The 22,048-nt window shown below is 30.7% G+C and overlaps 3 protein-coding genes across 3 annotated transcripts; 1 reads left to right on the top strand and 2 right to left on the bottom strand.

Annotated features, from left to right (window-relative positions):
• Window positions 1-1,130: 1,130 nt before the first annotated feature.
• LOC123194925 lies at window positions 1,131-3,191 on the bottom strand. The gene has a single exon (XM_044608433.1). It carries the CDS (start codon window positions 3,189-3,191, stop codon window positions 1,131-1,133), a length of 2,061 nt encoding a protein of 686 aa, XP_044464368.1.
• Window positions 3,192-9,365: 6,174 nt separating this feature from the next.
• LOC123194924 lies at window positions 9,366-10,163 on the top strand. The gene is made up of 2 exons (XM_044608432.1): window positions 9,366-9,904; window positions 10,036-10,163. Exons 1-2 carry the CDS (start codon window positions 9,366-9,368, stop codon window positions 10,052-10,054), a joined length of 558 nt encoding a protein of 185 aa, XP_044464367.1. The 3' UTR covers window positions 10,055-10,163.
• An 8,848-nt stretch (window positions 10,164-19,011) lies between these two features.
• Window positions 19,012-21,369, bottom strand: LOC123195199. The gene has a single exon (XM_044608847.1). It carries the CDS (start codon window positions 21,299-21,301, stop codon window positions 19,250-19,252), a length of 2,052 nt encoding a protein of 683 aa, XP_044464782.1. The 5' UTR covers window positions 21,302-21,369; the 3' UTR covers window positions 19,012-19,249.
• Window positions 21,370-22,048: the final 679 nt, after the last annotated feature.

Here is a 22,048-nt window from a genome sequence, read left to right as displayed (position 1 = left end):
AGACATTTTACTGAGAAATTCATTCATTTCTCGTTCTATGTTCAAAACTAAACATAAATACTAAAAAGAGATTTGCATCCATTATAGCTTCTTAAAATCGAAACTTAGATTTTAATCGGTAAAAAATGACAAAATCGCTAAGGTCTCCCCTTGGCCTAAAAAAAAGAATTGAAAAAAACTTGGTTTATTCAATAAGAAAATCTGATAGTATAATTCCACTCATATGGAATAACATTTACATCCTTTATGAAGGGTATTATTGATCTCTTGCGATAATTTAAAAATCCAAATATCCTTTTTCACTGTTTATTGTTCTTTTTATAATCTAGCTGAAATGGGTGACAATATAGTATAACACAATAGTGGGTGTTTTCATGGATAATATTAAATTGAATAACCTAATTTTATTGTGATCACAGATTTAAATGGACGTTGACATTTGAGAGTAGGCTTAACAGAAATATATAATCTCATATCTGAGAGTGATAAATCATTTATTGATTTACTATAGTTTTCATATATCTCTCAGTATAACTAATTATCACCATTATGATAATTTTTTCTTATGAATTACATTGGATTGATGTCAAATTATACTAATTCATGTATAAAATAATTTAGTAATCTCAAATCAAAACATTACATGTATTACTATTTGTTAAAGGATGTGTTCTATAAATACTAGAGTTATTATTTATATTAAACCCTTTTGGTAGATTTGTCTAATTAACATGTTTATTCAACATACCACCTATATGTTACATCAGATTGTCAATGAATAATCTTTATACATGAGACCTATCACTATTTTTTAGTATAGTTACTTAACATTAAGATAGTCTTAACTATATTATTTGTGTCATAAGTCAAAATATTACTAAGAGTACAAACATTTCTAAAATGACTATCATGTGTATACATAAGGTTCTTACGATCATTGATATATATTAATTCCCTTGAGATAGTTCTACCATAGACATTCGTCTAATTTAAAAAATGTGAAATAAACATGGCACAAATACAAATCAATATTAATGAATCAACAAGATAATTGACTTTAGAACATCCACTCGAACACCATACTCACGCACATAATAAAATGTTGACATACAACTCTCTTAAACCACATATTACAATTCAAGGGACAAATCATGGGGCTGATCTTTCTCGTGCTCAAGCAGAAGCCAAATATGAGTGAGCAATTGTCCACCTTTCCTAAGTTGCTCTGCATGGAGAGTCCAAGGACAATTAATCGCAGCATAAAACAACATTTCCATCCAGACACTACTTATAATACTCCATTTGTCGTCCCTCTCTTGCAATATTTTTGCCAATTTTTGCACCTGAAGCAATACATTCCACTCTGATGTAAACACATTGTTATTGGGAATTCCTTGGAAATAAGTTTCAACTAGTAAATTCCCACACAATGTCGCTTCATCCTTTGATTGTTTTGCCTTAAAAAATTGATCGACTTGAGCACAAGCACCATGAAAGAGAAGGTCACCAGTAACAATAGATAACATATCAGGAATCATGCCCAAAAGATACATCATATAATCTGATAAAACTTTGCTCATTTCACATAAGGGGTGATTTAAGGTACTTTCTGATGCACCATCATCTAAATAGTAGCAAACTGTGGTGGCAATGTGCCATATAATAATGGCTTTGCCGAAATTTGTTTGCTTCTTTGCTGGGGTATCAAAATCTGTTTGAATACTCCATTCCAAATCTTGGAGACAGTTACATCTTTCAAGAGCCCCTTCCCCCCTTTTAGAGAAAGATTGCCAGCCTCTTTGAGCTCTTACCTCCAGAATTTGTTCCAGTATCAGCTTCTTCAACTCTTCAGGGACTGGACTGTGTTTCTTGACACAATACTTCATGTACTCCTTGTAGTAGCCCTTGACCTTGAAAATTCTTCTAATCAACCCGCCAAGCTTTGTAGTATCTTCATAGAGACAATAGCTTAGTAAGTTGAATTGATCTATGCAATGAGACCACCTATGATTCTTTCTTGGAATTTTTGGAGCAATTCTCGATATGGATCTGCTGATAAATGTGCTCCTATTTTGTTTCCTCATTTGAAGTACTACCCAATCTGAGAACAAAAACTCCTTCATCTCATAAATTTCAAGTACAGTTACTGCTAATAAATAAAGTAAGAGAATTATGTCTTCTACACCTTGAAAACCTGGCTGAACAAACCAAAATATAGTTAATATCACCAAAAGCAAAGCTAGAGCAAGAAAGAAAATGATGCGACCCCATAAACTTTTGTTGGAATAGCTAATTGACGCCTTCGTGTAGAGCATATCATACATAAAACTAAGCTCAAATTCTGTGATTCTAAAAACATCCTTAGGAGGACAGTCTTCTACACTCATCGAAGAAAGATAAACTGATGAAGGATGGCCTAGCCAATTCTCAAGATAAGGCTTTAATCGATCAAAGCGTTGATAAGCCTTCACAAGCAGAAACAGATCATGAGAATAATTGGAAAATGAGCTAGACTCAAGTGAGGTTTCTTCTCTTCGAATATCATTTTTTGCAAAACTAGCTATCACGACATTTTCAGTAATACTTATTGACCAGAGAGCTCGGAGTCTCTCTGCAACTTTAACTATTCCAGCTACATACAAAAGTATATTGAGTATGAGTATGTTTTGCCAATATCCAAGTAATTTAGAAAAGATCCAAAGTGAGATGGCGACCTGGGTGGTTAGCCCAATAAGTTGCCTAAACTTTAACTTATTATCCTCAACGGAGTAAGAAATAACATTAGGGCTACCAATTTGCAGCAAAAGGAATGGTGCAAACCAAACTGCGTAATAGTAGAGATATTCGTCAAAGAATTCGCTACGCACTAGCTGATTTCCTTTCACATCAAAAACCTCAGCATTAATTCCTGAAAGCTTGCCCAATGCCAATGTTACCACGGGACGTGCCGTCAAGTAGGACAACCAAAGGAAAAATCGGGTCAGATATCTTAAACGGTACCTTCTCCGATTTCCGAAGATGGTAAGAATGGTTTGTACTCCAAGACTCAATAGTAGTAGACTTCTGATCCCGTATATATCCCATAGCTTTTTTGTCTTTGTCGTCACATAAATAGTTGATCCGTCACCGTATTCGCATGCAAGTGAGCAGTTTATCCGATAGTCGTCCATCTCTGAAAGCTCCAACGTCATGAACAATAATGATAAGTGTTCAAGAGAAGTAAATTTGCCCGATTCTCAGTCCGCAGCCTCAAGCGGTAAATGGGTGGTGGTGAAAGCTACTGAGGATTAATATTTTTAAGAAATAATGCAACTACATTATTGAGATAAAATCTGACGTGGCAATATATGATGTGACGGAGTGATATATTTATATACATAATTTTATTTATTCAAAAAAGTACACTTCATTATATTCAATTATGCAGCACTGAAGCGAAGAATCTGATGGACACACGGATGATGGGTATAATTTTTTTTGTTAAAGTTGAAAAAAAGACGAATAGAGTTGGGTATAATTTACTTTAAATCGTAAAATTAAACTAATTGTTTAAAAATTATAATTTAATTTAAATTAAATTAAATAATAAATTATAACTTTTTAATATATATAAAAATTATATTTGATTAAATATTTTAATAAACAATTAAGTGAATAATTTTTTTAATTTTAAATATATATTTTATATTTATTTTACATATTTATATTATATTTTAAAAAATATAATTCAATTAATTTTATTAAATTTTATACATACATATATATATATATATATATAAATGATTTTAAAAAATTTAAACTATAATAGTTGAATTATATATTATATCGTATATTAAAAATTTAATTTTTTATATTATATATAATATATAATATATTTTTTTAAAAATAAAATAATAAAAAATATAATTAACACATAATAATTTTAAAATATCATATATATTTTTAATAATTAAAAATTATATCACAATCTTCTACCAAAAAAAAGTTGTATCGGAGATACGTTTACTAAATCAATAGCTTCTCTCTTATATATTTCTTTGCACTAAATTGAGTGGCTTTTTCTATTTCCTATTTCCCTTACAGATTGCAGCAATCTGACAGCCTCATTGACTTGGCATTTTCTTAGAGTTGGATCCGTACTGAGCGGGTTCCACCGCAAAAGTTGGTCCAATTTTATTTAACTTGATTTGAAATTTATTTATTTTAAATGTAAATTAAGTTTAAATTAGGCCAAATGACTATTTCCCACCCAAGGTATGCTGTAATGATAAGTTTCCACCTTTTAACTATGAAAACACCAAACACCCACCCATAGTCGGTTAGATTTAACAAAACTCTAACGGTGGTAAGGGTAAAATCATCATTTTCTCTAGAATATTAAAAATAAACTAAAATAGAATGTAATTTTGCCCCCCTAAACTTTAAAAACTAAAATTCCTCTCCAGCCTAAGTTTTAAAAAATCATAGTTTCACCCTCCCGAAGCATTGCCGACGGTCTCTGACTCCATTGCCGATGGTCTCTCCCTCCCGAAGCATCCTCACCTTCCGGAGATCTCTTTCCTCCCATTTGGACTTCCAATCGAAGTCAGAGAATCGTCGTCCTCTGGGAAGATGAGTCGTCTTCATCTGAGAAGACAATCGTCTTCCCAGACGATGAAGACGAGATCGATCGATCTCGTCTTCGTCATCTGGGAAGACGAGATCGATCGATCTCGTCTTCGTCGTCTGGGAAGACGATTTCTCTTCCTAGGCGGCTTCTCTCTGCGTCGGATGTGTTAGGGTCGAGTTGAGGGGGGCCGTCGGTGGAAGAGAAACAGTCGGGAGGGGAAGACGGTCGGTGATGGCGTCGGAGAAAGCGAAAGGGTTTGGAAATAAACCCTAAGGGGGGAAATGCAATCTTTTCAAACTTAGCTTAGGAAAAAAATGTTAGTTTTTAAACTTTTAGTGGGGAAAATGAGATTAAATTTACCACCGTTAGAGTTTTGTTAAATCTAACCAGTCATAGGTGGGTGTTTGGTGTTTCATAGTTAAATGGTGGAAACTTGTCATTACAACATACCTTGGGTGGGAAATAGTCGTTTGGCCTTTAAATTAATATATTTGATTAATTTAAAAATTAAATCAAATTTAAATTATAAAAAATCTGATTTAATTTAACTTATAAATTAGATAAATAATTTGATTTAATTTAAATTATATTAAATAATATTATTTTATCAATAAATTATATATTTAAATCACATATCTAAATTATAAATTTAAATAATAATTTTTAATTAAATTCAAACTAAATTTAAACTATTTTTAATATTAATTTAATAAATTTAAATTAAATTGTTTTTTATTCAAATAAAACTTAAACCAAAAAATATTTAAAGTCAGTACATTTGGTATTCACCTATTTTTTTCTCCTGCACTTGCCTAGTGGTCTCTAACTCATTTTAATTATTTAATGATTTCAAGTTTTTTTTGGGAAATTAAAATAATTACCCCAAAGATTAAGGGGCAAAACAAAATTACCCCTAAATTTTAACATAAAACGAAAATGCCCCAAAATTGCGAAGAGACAAAAATGCCCCTCCACTCAAAATCGTCCATAACCACGCGCACAAGAGCCAAACACACGAAAACAACAACTTTTGAACACACGTTTCGCGCACTCGGCAACTCCGATTTCATCCGGCGATTTTTTCGACGTTTCTGGCAACGACGATGGACAAAAAGGTTAGTAAAACAACCCTTGTCATCTCTTTATGCATTTCATTTCACAATTTGAGCGATTTGATGTGAAATTTGGGTGTAAATTGCATTAGGGTTCGGATTTGAATTTTCGAAGAAAATGCTTGATTGTTGCTGATTTGGATGAATTATGTTAGGGCTTTTATGTTAGATTAGGTGTAGAGTTGATTGTTGTTGAAATGGAGTTTGAAAAACGAAGTTTGGAAGGTGAAATGTGGCCACACGAATTTGGCAGTCACCACGCGAATGGCGCAGTGACCACACGAATTCGTGTGGTCAGAATTTGTGTAGACGGGGAGGTGTTTTGAACTTTTCAAACTTCATGGACTACACAAAATCGTGTGGTTGGGGGTGAAACTGCACGTTTTCATCGTGTGGTGGGCAATAGTAGAAATTGGAAAACTTTGTGGGCTGGCAAACTTACAGTCAAACCCCCAAATTCGTGCAGTTGACTCACGAATTCGCGCGGTTGATGCGCGACTTCGAGTGGTGGGGCAAATTGCGGTTTTCCAAAGTTATCCAGCATGCGTTTCTCTGGTTAGAATCAGGGGGGCAGAATGCAATTCTATTAAATTTTAGGGTTTTTTTGATATTTTTCATATGGGATCAAATTGAAATTTAACCATCTTAGGGTTTTTTGATGTGTAGAATTCGAATTTGATATCTGTTTTTTCAAATAAGGCCTCTATGTATAGAATTGAATAATTTCTTCCCTAAAATTTATATAAATTTAATATAATTGTAATTTAATTTTCATATAGGGAGCTGTACAAAAGAGAAAAAGAGACGAAAGCAAAGATGAACTGCGATTTCCTCTCGAAAAATACTTCAAGGCTCAAGTTACTACACATGGATATAGAGATGTTGGAGCCGTGATCAAAAAATTATTAATAGAAAGACAATTACAAATGTTTCGACGTACATGCTTCGGACACTTCTTAAAGTTGAAGGATAGTCGATTTAATGGGGTTCTAATACATTCCTTCATCCTTCGAGCAGTAAATAAGGTGACTTCGGGAGAGGAGTTATGGTTTCGGGTTAATGACATGGATGTCAGATTCAGTGCATATGAGTTTGCTATTATGACAAGCCTTCGATTCAGTCATTTGGTAGATATCGACCTCTACATTCCATCGAAGGCCATAGATCGGATCCTCCAGACATATTTTCACGGGTGTAAATCAGTTACATATGCTGATTTGAGTCGTGTTTTCCAGTAGAGACTGTGGGGGGAGGATGACACTGATGCAGTTAAGTTAGCATTGTTGTTTTATCTTTACATGGGGTTGTTAGGGAGTGACTTGAGGAAAACAATTCCTCAGAAAATATTACAATTAGTTGATCATCTGGATGAGTTTAATGCATACTCGTGGGGAGTACGAGTGTGGTAGATGACATATCGCTCTATATGCGATAACATCTCCCGAATTTCTATGGATTCCGGTCCGAAAAAGAAAAAGGAAAATTAGCTTAAGCAGTATGGCATCATGAGATTTCCATTAGCGTTTCAGGTAATTATGATATTTATTAATTCAAACAAAAAATGAATGTTTAAAATAAAATTAGTTTAATATAATTGTAAATATATACAATAATCGATTTATATTGATATTGCAGTTTTGGATTTACGAGACACTGAACTCGTTATTTCGATGGGTAGAGGAGTCGCTGTATGTGGGAGCCGCCCGGATGTTGAGATGGCACACGAAGGACATTCCGGGATGAGATTCTATCTCAGCTATCTTCACTGGAGATCTAGTAAGTACTAATTTATTAAGTATTAACATATACTCTGGATATGATAATAATGAATACTGAAAATAAATATCTTGTAGGATGATATTAATTTTCCATTAGATTTATCTCCGGTTGAGAGGGATACGGAGTGGTATGAGGATATCGTCCGATATACAGGGATGTCGGATAGTCAATCTTCTTCGGCGTCCGGAGATGCACCATCGAGTCCTCGTGACGTTAGTTCTCCGATCGTTGCTCCTCCTCTTGTTGATGCTTGTGTTCAGCCCTCTCCCACGTGCCCAATTAGTGCTACTCTCTAGCTGATTTCCTTTCACATTAAAAACCTCAGCATTAATTCCTGAAAGCTTGCCCAATGCCAATGTTACCACGGGACTTGCCGTCAAGTAGGACAACCAAAGGAAAAATCGGGTCAGATATCTTAAACGGTACCTTCTACGATTGCCGAAGATGGTAAGAATGGTTTGTGCTCCAAGACTCAATAGTAGTAGACTTCTGATCCCGTATATATCCCATAGGTTTTTTGTCTTTGTCGTCACATAAATAGTTGATCCGTCAACGTGTTCGTATGGAAATGAGCTGTTTATCCAACAGCCGTCCATCTCTGAAAGCTCTAACGTCATGAACAATAATGATAAGTGTTCAAGAGAAGTAAATTTGCCCGATTCTCAGTCCGCAGCCTCAAGCGGTAAATGGGTGGTGGTGAAAGCTACTGAGGATTAATATTTTTAAGAAGAAATAATGCCACTACATTATTGAGATAAAATCTGACGTGGCAATAAATGATGTGACGGAGTGATTTATTTATATACATAATTTTATTTATTAAAAAAAGTACACTTCATTATATTCAATTATGCAACACTGAAGCGAGGATGATGGCGGGAATTTTTTATGTTAAAGTTGAAAAAAAAGACAAATAGAGTTGTGTATAATTTACTTTAAATCGTAAAATTAAATAAATTGTTTAAAAATTATAATTTAGTTTAAATTAAAAAAATTTTTAAATTACAGTTTAAATAATTTTTAAATCTAATTAAATAATAAATTATAACTTTTTAATAAATATAAAAATTATATTTGATTGAATTTTTTAAAAAACAATTAAGTGAATAATTTTTTTAATTTTAAATATATATTTTATATTTATTTTACATATTTATATTATATTTAAAAAATATAATTCAATTAATTTTATTAAATTATATATATATATATATATATATATATATATATATATATATATATATATATATATATATATATATGAATGATTTTAAAAAATACAAACTATAATAATTAAATTATATATTATATCGTATATTAAAATTTTAATTTTTTATACTATATATAATATATCATATAATATAATATATTTTTTTAAAAATAAAATAATAAAAAATATAATTAACACATAATAATTTTAAAATATCTTATATATTTTTAATAATTAAAAATTATATCACAATCTTCTACCAAAAAAAAGTTGTATCGGAGATACGTTTACTAAATCTATAGCTTCTCTCTTCTTTATTTCTTTGCACTAAATTGAGTGGCTTTTTCTATTTCCTATTTCCCTTACAGACTGGTTAATTTGTCTGTAACCTGGTAAAAGTAACAGGTATTTTAGGGTTCTTGATTACCCATATAAACAACTTCTGGTTAATTTGTCTGTAAATTAATGTTGATTCTAGCAAGGTTCTGCCTAATAAAGTGGGAATTGTAATTTGTTCAGCCATTTATTCTATTTTTAACAATGGTCTAGCTTTTGCTGGCAAGCTAATTTTGATTTGTATTTGAGTAAGAACATAACATTGTGATCGGTGTTAGTCATTGTTATCTGCAATTTATCTGCAAGGGGTGAACATAACATGTTAATCCTTGTCGTCATATTTTCGGTATCTTTTGCAGTTTTTTACATCTGGTTTGATCCAAAACTCCCATTTTTTCACCTGCAGTCATTTTCGTTTCGACACTTCAACGTCACTGTGAAAACCGACGGCACCTACTTGAACGTTGCAACGTTGACAAGAATAGAAGTACGAAACCATAACGGGAAGTTAACGTATCATTATGGTGGGTCCGACGTGGAGGTGAGTGCAGGGCAAGATAAGGGTATTGAGTTAGGATCCACACATGTGGCAGGATTCTCTCAAGCCAAAAACAACATGACAACTTTAAAGATTGAGACGAAGAATAACCAGCTGGTTGAAGATGGAGTGGGGCCGAGGCTAATGAGTCGATACAAAAACAAGGATATAGTGGTGAATGTCGAGATTCGGACGACCGTTGGTGTCGAGTGGAAAGGCTGGAGAATAAAAGCTTTGCGTGTTAATATCGTTTGTGGAGGTGTAACTTTGAAGACTCTTAATCGAGACATGCCCAAATGCACCATTAATTTACTCAAATGGTAAATTTTTAAATATTATTCAATTGAATACTTAAAATTAAATATAATATTTATATGAAAATACGTCTGATAATCACCTTCGAAATTCGACAGTTCTAATGTAGATTGCTGTAAATTAATCTTGCGTGCAGGATTAATAATCATGGATAAGACTGTGATCATGTGGGGGAAGTTGAAGGTAGAAGAAGACCGATGCCTCCAACAGGAGGATTATATGATATATACAATTCTGATACAATTATTTGCTTAAAAAAAAAATTGGAAAGTTTTGGCGGCTAATCCATTGACATTGTGAAGTGTGAACAATGGGATTGGCAGTATTGAGCAATTTGGAAAGTTTCAACATTAAGCAATATGGCACTTTATTTTTTCCCAAAATTGATAACCATCATATTCTCTGCCAAACGCTTTTGTCGTCTTTAGCAAAGTGGCTCAGCAATCAAATTCTTTTTCTAAAGTAAAATAAACTTTGGTCATCATAATTCAGACATGCTTGGTCCCATAGTCAATTTTTTCAGGCACAAGGCTCAAAGAAACATTTGATTTTTAATTTAAGAATGATTATATTAATTGAAATTAATCCAAAATTCTCCCCTCCAATAAAAAATTAAGAGTGATTTGGCGGCTAATCCATTGACATTGTGAAGTGTGAACAATGGGATTGGCAGTATTGAGCAATTTGGAAAGCTTCAACATTAAGCAACATGGCACTTTATTCTTTCCCAAAACGCTTTTGTCGTCCACTAGTGTTTGTTCATTTCCGCTCTCTGCCTCCTGCATCGAGTTTTTGGTAAATCCTTCTTTGAATGGAGATGATATTTATAATAAAATAAAAAATATAAATTACTAGAATCTTCATTATTAGAGATGAAAAATAAATATATATCCTATCAATCTTTATTCTGATTCGGTTTTTTTTTTTTGTTATATATTTATTAAATTTTTATATATTAAATTATTTATAAAAAATTTAAATTATTATAAATATATTTTAATAATTAATAAATATTTAATTATTTTTTAAATAAGATGAGAAGAAAAAAAAAAATGAAAAACCTTTCTAATAGGAATAAAGAAGAAAAAAAATTTTTTTATTATTCTCGTAACGAGGGTAAGACAATTATGAGAAAAATTTTTATCTCTAATAACATAATTGACAATTAAGATATTCAATCTCCAATGTTGGAAGCCATCTCTGAGTGCAGACAAAACAAGTGACATATACAAGTGATCTTATACAGCATATGCTTGATCACCATTTCTGGAGAAAATTGTGCCCTTGATTCTTCAGGTTCACCACGTGTAACACGTTCATAAGTTTGATGCATGATGAGGTATCAACCTGGAGAAAACGTGTAAGACAAAGTCAACTTAATGGCTTGACTTATTTATAAAAATGCATGATGAGGTATCCGTCTTTTTCAGCCAAATTTCAACCGATATGGGATGGCAATATTCAGTTTTCAATAGTTTCTCCTAGTATTTTTTATTCGAATACAATAATTATCGTGATATTTATCTTTTGTATTATAAATTTTAGATTTTTTATCATACATTCAAAGAACGGGTAACTAAAAATTTGATTTGATTATATAGTAAAATAGGTTCGGTTAGCAACCAATTTTTATATAAAATCAGTCCAATTTTGGTTTAAAATTTTCTTTGAACTGGAAATTTAGTTCAATATACAAATCCTTTAAACTAATTCAATTATCCGGTTTTGAATACCTTTAAATTGTTGTCCACTGTGCCCATTGACTCAATTGCATGCCGGGCACCTTACTTCCTACTTGTGCATATTCATTTTGTCATAAGGTTGCACCTCGATTTGAAATTTGCGCCTTATAATGACACTAAGTCTTGCACGTGGTCAATCTTCTTGAATACACAAAAAAATCTTTAAAAATAGATGACTTGATATACTGGAAATGAACCCAACCTTTTATTATACCAAAAATAATTTACATTAGAGTATAAAATTATTTAGTAAAATTTTAGAGGACGGTGTTATTTGGCAAGAGCGTTTTTCGTCTTTTTAATATTTTTATAAAAAAATTTACAATTTTTTTAACAAATTTAATAGATAAGTGAAAAATGGACTTTTTTGGATGTAAATGGTGAAAATCTGTCAATTTGTTAACCCTTAGGTGGGAAATAGTCATTTGACCTGTTTTTTACATCTAACCGTTTGTATCATTAAATTGTATTCGTATTGTGTCAGTTCAGATTTTGTGTCAAAGACCTTCAACTTTAACCCACTCCGAATTAAAATAGTATCAAAATTTTTTAACCTTAACTCAACCCTATAACATTTGAATTGATCTAATCTGACCTAATTTGACCCGAAATTATTTATTATTTTCACTTTCTAAAGTATTTTTATCGTTTTAATTTTTTCACCAAATTACCTCAACCTATTATTAATAAAACACACAATATAATATTTTATCTTATTGACAAATGCTCTAAAAATTTATATACTACGACCTTTAAAAAACACATTTATAATCAGATTAACCAAATCAAATTCTTATCACTTAATAATAAAATAAAATATTTAAATAAAAAATAATAATATGAGTAATTATAACTATATAAAAATACAACTATATGTAATCTATTAAAGAAATATTTTCCCAAAACATTCGTATCGTATTGAGTTACTTTCTTGTGAACTCTAATACTATCTGGTTTAATTTTGACTTATGTCAGATTGACCTAAAATAAATTTTGTGTTAATGAACTTAACTCTACCCTGATATTTTTAGTGTCGTATTGTATCAAGTTAATAGATCGTATTAAAAATTATTAGATTTACTTTTTTAATTAAAAAGTTAGGGGTTATCGATTAAAATAAGCATATTTGGAGAGATGATATGAAAATAATCAACTCTTTAAGAACCAAACTACTATAGTTAAAGAATTGGCCAAAAGATTTTTTCTCACCCAAGGTATAGTCCCAAATTCCCACACATCAACTTTCAAAAACTCAAACACCCACCCATAGTTTGGAAACTAACACCTACCCTCCAAAATTAAGATAAAATTAAAGGCAAAATTATCATTTAACAATAATATTTAACATTTATATCATTTTACCCCTTAAATTTGAAAAACTAACAATTTCACCCGAAATAAATTTTAAAAAGTGATATTTTACCCCTTACCGAGGGTTTCCAATTTCGCCAACAAATTTTCTACCAACGATGACCAATCTCTCTCGCTCTCGATGTCATCTCTCCCTCTAGTGTTCAATATTGGACTGACGACACCTAGATTCGACAAAATCTAAACAAATCCAAATAAAGAGTCAAAACTCTTCGTTCGGATCTTTGTCATCCAGACAAAGTTGGTTTCATCTATAACTTATCACATTGTTCCACGAAAATCAGCCTCCTTTAGGGGAGTAAAAAAATAATAAATTTAATTTTTTATAAATTTAAAAAATTAAAAATAATATTTGTATATGTTATTTTAATATTTTAAATATAATAATTTAACTCTTTTATATATATTTGAAAATTAATAGTTTAGTTTTCAAAATCTTAATCATATCTTTAATTGGAATTTTACCATGACATGGAGGATGAAATCATAATTAAGAAGTATATTGATCTTGATATAAAATAAAACTTTAAAATCAGTGTAAAACTGAATTAGACTATCACCCACACACACATTTGTATAAAAACCAAAAGCCCATGTCAATTAAAATTAAGAAAACTCATTTTAGAAATTGGATTTCTTTCTCCGAATCTTCAACTTGATTTTGGCAACCATACCTCACGATTTTGTTTCCAAAGATAAGGTTTCAATCTATCAAAACACGATGTTAAATTAAATAATTAATATTAAAAAATATATTATTCTGACTTTATTTTTTTATCAATACATAGTGAGACATGTAGATATTTAATTTAAATGATTAAGTTTTGATTTAACAATTGAATTTGAAGTTATAAACCTAAAAATTAATTGACAACTTGTCTAGTGAATATGTTTTGTGGATTGTTATTGATATAAACACTTTTGATTATATTTGATTTAATTCAATTGTTAGATTCATGTGGTTATTTTTTATTTTTTAAGCTTTCACTACTTGATAATCAATGATAGAGCCATTAAGGTAAGGCTGGACCCAAACTACGCCAATTTGGTCTCAACTCAATATGAGTTCAATTCGAATTTATAACTTGAATTTGTGGTTTGAATTCATGGTTTGATTTATCTTGAATTCATAACTTGAATTAGTGGTTCAAATTTGTGGTTTAGTTTGGTTCGAATTTATGACTCAAATAAGTGGTTTTGCCTATTATTTAAATAAAACGATATTGTTTTATCAATGCGTTATGAATTCCAATAACTAATTTGAGTCATAAAGCCATAAATTCGATCCAAACTTGAGCTAAATTAAAGTGAATTATTGTTTATATAAATCAAACTCAATCCAACATTAATATTGGCTTGATGAATTTGATTTAAACTCAAATCAACAATTTTTTATTCAAATTGAAATCAAACTAAGAGGTGTTTTAACTACCCCTATTTGGAGGCCTCCTCTCAACAAAAATATTGGATTCGCCACTGTATATGGTTGTATGGGCTTTGTACACGTGGTGGAACCAAGTTTTCCTGCCAAGAGAGGTTTTATTGGCTTTGCCATTGTTTACCAATCACCTAACTCTCAATTTTAAGAAATTTACTTATATATAAAATATCAAATTTTTTTTTAAACTTGTGTTTAGTTTTGAACATACAACAGGAAATGAAAATGAATTTCTCATCGAAATCTCTTAAGTGAGATAGAAGCAACAACTCCATGACTAATTACACAACCACGCGCCACCCCCCCCCCCCCCCCCCCCCCCAAAGAAAAAAAAAAGGGGTTCCATGACTAATATTTTTAATTTTGTGGAAATATCAAATAAAATCCCCTAATCGAATAAATATTAATACACTATACTAACTTTTATTCCATTTACTATTGCTTACAGTTTTTCCTGGTTATAATAATTCAAAAAATTTGCGAGAGTTCAGCTAAAATGGAACTTAAAAATAATGATAATGGTTAATAATAAAAAAAATGTTACACAAATGATTAACATACAAAGATTTTGCGATAAAAAAGGGTGTAAAAGTTTTTATTTCTTATAACATAATCACACACAAAAAAATTGTTCTCTTTTTTTTTTCCTTTAAATGTAAGCTACCAAATGAAATATAGAGAGCATTGAACAATCCAAATATCCAGCAAAAGCAAAATGAACCAGAAGGGCAAGAAGCTTTCAAATCTAATCTTGATAGAATTTAATGTTCAATCACAAATACATCTATAGAAGTTCTGTGACGTAAGTTTATAATACACAATATGTATGAGAAATAGTCAAACTGCATACCAAAATTAAAAAAAATAATGTTATGTGCACTCAATTTTAAATACACACTTAACAAGTCACGTATTAACTAAGTATCTAATTGGATAATTAAAATTAAATACATATAATTTTATTAAAATAAAAATGATGAATAAAAATATTGATAGCAACATACAAACATCTTTTCTAATACAAACATTTTTTACAATAATCAGTAATATGTTGGCAAAGATGTCCTGTATCACTTGTACATGTTAAACATGAACTGCAGTGTTTACATACTACTCGGTGAATTATTTTTCCTTTAATCATTTCCTATATTTGATCGAAGTGATCCCATATCATTAATTTTTGCTTTCTTTTTCTCTTTGTTGAGTTTGTGTTTGTACCACTTTCACCAGTTAGTGCTCCACCTGTTCTACATTATGTATCATCAATAATGTCATTAGCGCTAACATGATAATAGTCAAATGGATTGAATTCATTTAACCATGAATTTATTTGTTAAATATTTTTTATTAGCAAAAGTAAAATGAAAACGAAATTATAAATACAGAAAATTATTGTTTGTGAATTTAGATAGTTTTAGAATGAGAGTTGATTAGAAAAATGAGATTAAAAATAAAGAAAGATTGAGAGATTGAGATTTGTGAGAGAATAATGAAATTAGTAAAAAGAATGAGGGACAAACATTGGGTTTATCTAAGGAAAAAAATAATTTGAATGGTTTCTGCCCTTCAAATATAATTTCTTTTTTAAAACCCTCAATAGTAACAAGTCATGTTGGCTTGACCCATGGACTTATTGCTTAGGCCTACGCCTGACCTGCTACATTAGTGTGTTAGACCTTTCCATATCGGGCTTTTTTCCTAGACTTTAGCTTGTGCTTTGGGCCAACCTAACTCAATTGACGCATCCATTCCTAAGGTTACAACAATAACTATAAAATTCTCCAATCTTAATTGTCATTTTCTTTTAACATGGAAGATCATACACAAATTTGACACAAATAGCATAAATTCAAGTAGGAAATATAGCTTAATCTATATAAGAATTTCTATACTTACTTCTTTTTTTTTTTTTATTTAATAAATTGTATCGTCAAAATTATAGACAAGATTGCGAAATTTTGATGAGCTGAAGACATTTTCTAGAAGTTTAGTGTATAAGCTTAATTTCAAATATGAAACATGGAACTTCAATTTGGAAGCTAAGTGCAAGGTTTAAGACTATAAGGGGTTTTCAATGGTATTTTCAAGGGTGTAGGTGCAAAATATAAAAACTAAATATTTTCATGAAATATAGTGTTCCCGCTAAATTTTATATTGGAATGCTAATATTTGATATCTACTAAGTGGGTGGGTTGTTAAGTATATATATAAAATCTACGGGGTTTTATCATAATTTCCCTCGGTAACACAAGTTTTGCCCTCTTAGTTTTTAAAAGTTACATATACTCCCCTAAATTAATCTAACTAGTGCTATAAAGGATAATTACAATAAAAGTATATATTCTATTTCTATCAATTTACCCTCATATGTGAAATTTGGCATATAGGCAGAACTTTTTCTTGTGAACTCTCGTGTTTAGGGTTATACATCAATATAAAAAAAAAAATTTAAGCCTCCTTAGCTTATAATATTTACATATGCACCATCAAATTAAACTTCCTAGCACCACATAGGAAATTTATAAAAACCCTATGGCTTTTATATTTATCAATTTACCCCTCATATTTAAAGTATGATGAGCATGAAATCTTGAGTCTAGGGTTAAACATTAGTTTAGCAATTTTTTTTGCCTTTGAGCTTATAATTATTACATATGCACCCCCAAATTAAACTTTGTACTGCCATAAATGAAAATAACAGAAAACCCCCTAGCTTTTATATCTATCATTTACCCCATATTTAAAGTTTAGCACATATATACCAAACTTTCTAGCATGAAATCTCAGTTCTATGGTTAAACATCAATATAACAAATTTGTTTGACCCCTTAGCTTACAATATTTTCACATACATTCCCAATTTATACATTGAAGTTTACATAGCAAATTGCCATAAAACCTCCTTGTTTCAAAGTTTGGCCTATACACTTTCAAGGCATAAAATCAAATTAATTCTTGAAACCTATTCAAATTAACGTAGTATACTCAAACACAAAATTTGTTTCTCATCAATGTAATCGAATATATGGGAGGTTTGTAATTCAATGAAAATAGAATAAAAATATGGCTTTATTATTCATGCTGTGTCAGAACCAGCACCTAGGCCTACCCTTAAAATTCAAAATCTTTTAGCAAGTAAATGTTAGACCCACTCTCATTCCAGTCTGCGTCCTTCAGACTACCTTCATTAGCCTGTTTCTTTCAATTCGATTCCCTTAACCAGTGATGTGCACTTAAGTGAAATCTATAACTCTACAAATTTTATTAACTATTTTTGGTTATTTTAATTTTTGTGCAAGAAATCGTATGAATTTTATCTTCCTGGTATAAGTTATTTAATGAGTTGCATGACAAAAATGTTTTATTTATCACTAAATGATTATTTTATAATCTTTAATCTTGGTGTTTAGGAGAGATGTTTGTTTGTTGCTATCAATATTTTCATTCATCACATTTATTTAGTTGTTTGATTATTTCTTGTACATATTTTAAGCTTGCTAAATTTGAATGATTATAACCAAGGAAATTATAAGCAATAGTGAACAGAAAAAAAAAAAAAAAGGTTAGAATTGTATATCAATATCCATACTATTAGACATTTTATTGCCATTTTTACAAAATTAAAATCATCACTCATGGAACTGTTGCTTTTGTCTCATTTAAGAGACATAATACTGAGAAATTCATTCATTTCTCGTTCTATGTTCAAAACTAAACATAAATACTGAAAAGAGATTTGCATCCATTATAGCTTCTTAAAATCGAAACTTAGATTTTAATTGGCAAATAATGACAAATCGCTGAGGTCTCCCCTTGGCCAAAAAAAATAATAATAATTGAAAAAAACTTGGTTCATTCAATAAGAAAATATGAGAGTATAATTTCACTCATATGGAATAACATTTACACCCTTTATGAAGGGTATTATTGATCTCTTGTGATAATTTAAAAACCCAAATATCTTTTTTTCGCTGTTTATTGTTCTTTTATAATCTAGCTTAAATGAGTGACAATATAGTATAACACAATAGTGGATGTTTTTATGGATAATATTAAATTGAATAACAACCTAATTTTATTGTGATCATAGATTTAAGTGGACGTTGACATTTGTAAGTAGGCTTAACAGAAATATATAATCTCATATCTGAGAGTGATAAATCATTTATTGATTCACTATAGTTTTCATATATCTCTTAGTATAGCTAATTACCACCATTATGATCATTCTTTCTTATGAACTACATTGGATTGATGTCAAATTATACTGATTCATGTGTAAAATAGTTTAGTAACCTCAAATCGAAAGATTACATGTATTACTATTTGTCAGAGGATGTGTTCCATAAATACTAGAGTTACTATCCATATTAAACCCTTTTGGTAGATCTGTCTAATGAACATGTTTATTCAACATACCACTTATATATTACATCAAATTGCCAATGAATAATCTTGACACGAGACCTATCACTATTTTTTAGTATAGTTACTCAACATTAATATAGTCTTAACCATATTATTTGTGTCATAGGTCAAAATATTACTGAGAGTATAAACATTTCCAAAATGACTATTATGTGTACACATAAGGTTCTTACGATCATTGATATACATTAATTCCCTTGAGACAGTTCTACCATAGACATTCATCTAATTTAAAAAATGTGAAATAAACATGACACAAATACAAATCAATATTAATGAATCAACAAGATAATTGACTTTAGAACATCCACTTTAACACCATACTCACGCACATAATAAAATGTTGACATACAACTCTCTTAAACCACATATTACAATTCAAGGGACAAATCATGGGGCTCATCTTTCTCATGCTCAAGCAGAAGCCAAATATGAGTGAGCAATTCTCCACCTTTCCTAAGTTGCTCTGCATGGAGAGTCCAAGGACAATTAATCGCAGCATAAAACAACATTTCCATCCAGACACTACTTATAATACTCCATTTGTCGTCCCTCTCTTGCAATTTTTTTGCCAATTTTTGCACCTGAAGCAATACATTCCAATCTGATGTAAACACATTGTTATTGGGAGTTCCTTGGAAATAAGTTTCAACTAGTAAATTCCCGCACAATGTCGCTTCTTCCTTTGATTGTTTTGCCTTAAAAAATTCATCGACTTGAGCACAAGCACCATGAAAGAGAAGTTCACCAGTAACAATAGATAACATATCAGGAATCATGCCCAAAAGATACATCATATAATCTGATAAAACTTTGCTCATTTCACATAAGGGGTGATTTAAGGTACTTTCTGATGCACCATCATCTAAATAGTAGCAAACTGTGGTGGCAATGTGCCATATAATAATGGCTTTGCCGAAATTTGTTTGCTTCTTTGCTGGGGTATCAAAATCTGTTTGAATACTCCATTCCAAACCTTCGAGACAGTTACATCTTTCAAGAGCCCCTTCCCCCCTTTTAGAGAAAGATCGCCAGCCTCTTTGAGCTCTTACCTCCAGAATTTGTTCCAGTATCAGCTTCTTCAACTCTTCAGGGACTGGATTGTGTTTCTTGACACAATACTTCATGTACTCCTTGTAGTAGCCCTTGACCTTGAAAATTCTTCTAATCAACCAGCCAAGCTTTGTAGTATCTTCATAGAGACAATAGCTTAGTAAGTTGAATTGATCTATGCAATGAGACCACCTATGATTCTTTCTTGGAATTTTTGGAGCAATTCTCGATATGGATCTGCTGATAAATGTGCTCCTATTTTGTTTCCTCATTTGAAGTACTACCCAATCTGAGAACAAAAACTCCTTCATCTCATAAATTTCAAGTACAGTTACTCCTAATAAATAAAGTAAGAGAATTATGTCTTCTACACCTTGAAAACCTGGCTCAACAAACCAAAATATAGTTAATATAACCAAAAGCAAAGCTAGAGCAAGAAAGAAAATGATGCGACCCCATAAACTTTTGTTGGAATAGCTAATTGACGCCTTCGTGTAGAGCATATCATACATAAAACTAAGCTCAAATTCTGTGATTCTAAAAACATCCTTAGGAGGACAGTCTTCTACACTCATCGAAGAAAGATAAACTGATGAAGGATGGCCTAGCCAATTCTCAAGATAAGGCTTTAATCGATCAAAGCGTTGATAAGCCTTCACAAGCAGAAACAGATCATGAGAATAATTGGAAAATGAGCTAGACTCAAGTGAGGTTTCTTCTGTTCGAATATCATTTTTTGCAAAACTAGCTATCACGACATTTTTAGTAATACTTATTGACCAGAGAGGTCGGAGTCTCTCTGCAACTTTAACTATTCCAGCTACATACAAAAGTATACTGAGTATGTCAATCCAATATCTAATTAATCTAGAAAAGATCCAAAGTGAGATGGCGACCTGGATGGTTAGCCCAATAAGTTGCCTAAACTTTAACTTATTATCCTCAACGGAGTAAGAAATAACATTAGGGCTACCAATTTGCAGCAAAAGGAATGGTGCAAACAAAACTGTGTAGTCGAGATAGTCGTTAAAGAATTCGCTAGGCACTAGCTGATTTCCTTTCACATCAAAAGCCTCAGCATTAATTCCTAAAAGCTTGCCCAATGCCAATGTTACCACGGGACTTGCCGTCAAGTAGGACAACCAAAGGAAAAATCGGATCAGATATCCTAAACGGTACCTTCTACGATTGCCGAAGATGGTAAGAATGGTTTGTGCTCCAAGACTCAATAGTAGTAGACTTCTGATCCCGTATATATCCAATAGCTTTTTTGTCTTTGTTGCCACAAAAATAGTTGATCCATCACCGTATTTGTATGCAAGTGAGCAGTTTATCCGATAGTCGTCCATCTCTGAAAGCTCCAACGTCATGAACAATAATGATAAGTGTTCAAGAGAAGTAAATATGCCCGATTCTCAGTCCGCAGCCTCAAGCGGTAAATGGGTGGTGGTGAAAGCTACTGAGGGATAATATTTTTAAGAAGAAATAATGCCACTACATTATTGAGATAAAATCTGACGTGGCAATATATGATGTGACGGAGTGATTTATTTATATACATAATTTTATTTATTCAAAAAAGTTCACTTCATTATATTCAATTATGCAACACTGAAGCGAAGAGCCTGATGGACACACGGATGATGGCGGGAATTTTTTATGTTAAAGTTGAAAAAAAGACAAATGGAGTTGTGTAAAATTTCCTTTAAATCGTAAAATTAAATTAATTGTTTAAAAATTATAATTTAGTTTAAATTAAAAAATTTTTAAATTACAGTTTAAATAATTTTTAAATCAAATTAAATAATAAATTGTAAATTTTTTAATATATAAAAAAATGATATTTGATTAAATTTTTTAATAAACAAATAAATAAATAATTTAATTTTGTTAAATTTTATATAAACACATATATAAGAATGATTTTAAAAAGTTTAAATTATAATAATTTAATTATATATTATATCGTATATTAAAAAATTAATTTTTTATATTATATACAATATATCATTGTATAATATATATTTTTTAAAATAAAATAATTAAAAATATAATAATTAAAAATATAATTAACACATAATAATTTTAAAAAATCACATATGTTTTTAATATTTAAA

This window comes from Mangifera indica, chromosome 13 (genome assembly GCF_011075055.1).
Source record: "Mangifera indica cultivar Alphonso chromosome 13, CATAS_Mindica_2.1, whole genome shotgun sequence".
NCBI classification, from domain to species: Eukaryota; Viridiplantae; Streptophyta; class Magnoliopsida; order Sapindales; family Anacardiaceae; genus Mangifera; species Mangifera indica.
The sequence above is the reverse complement of the archived record's forward strand: the minus strand, read 5'-3'. Positions and strand labels throughout refer to the sequence as shown.

Excerpts from the sequence above, each read along its gene's own strand:
- LOC123194925 (XM_044608433.1), bottom strand. The coding sequence starts at position 3,191 with ATGACGTTGGAGCTTTCAGAGATGGACGACTATCGGATAAACTGCTCA.
- LOC123194924 (XM_044608432.1), top strand. The coding sequence starts at position 9,366 with ATGTTAATCCTTGTCGTCATATTTTCGGTATCTTTTGCAGTTTTTTAC.
- LOC123195199 (XM_044608847.1), bottom strand. The coding sequence starts at position 21,301 with ATGACGTTGGAGCTTTCAGAGATGGACGACTATCGGATAAACTGCTCA.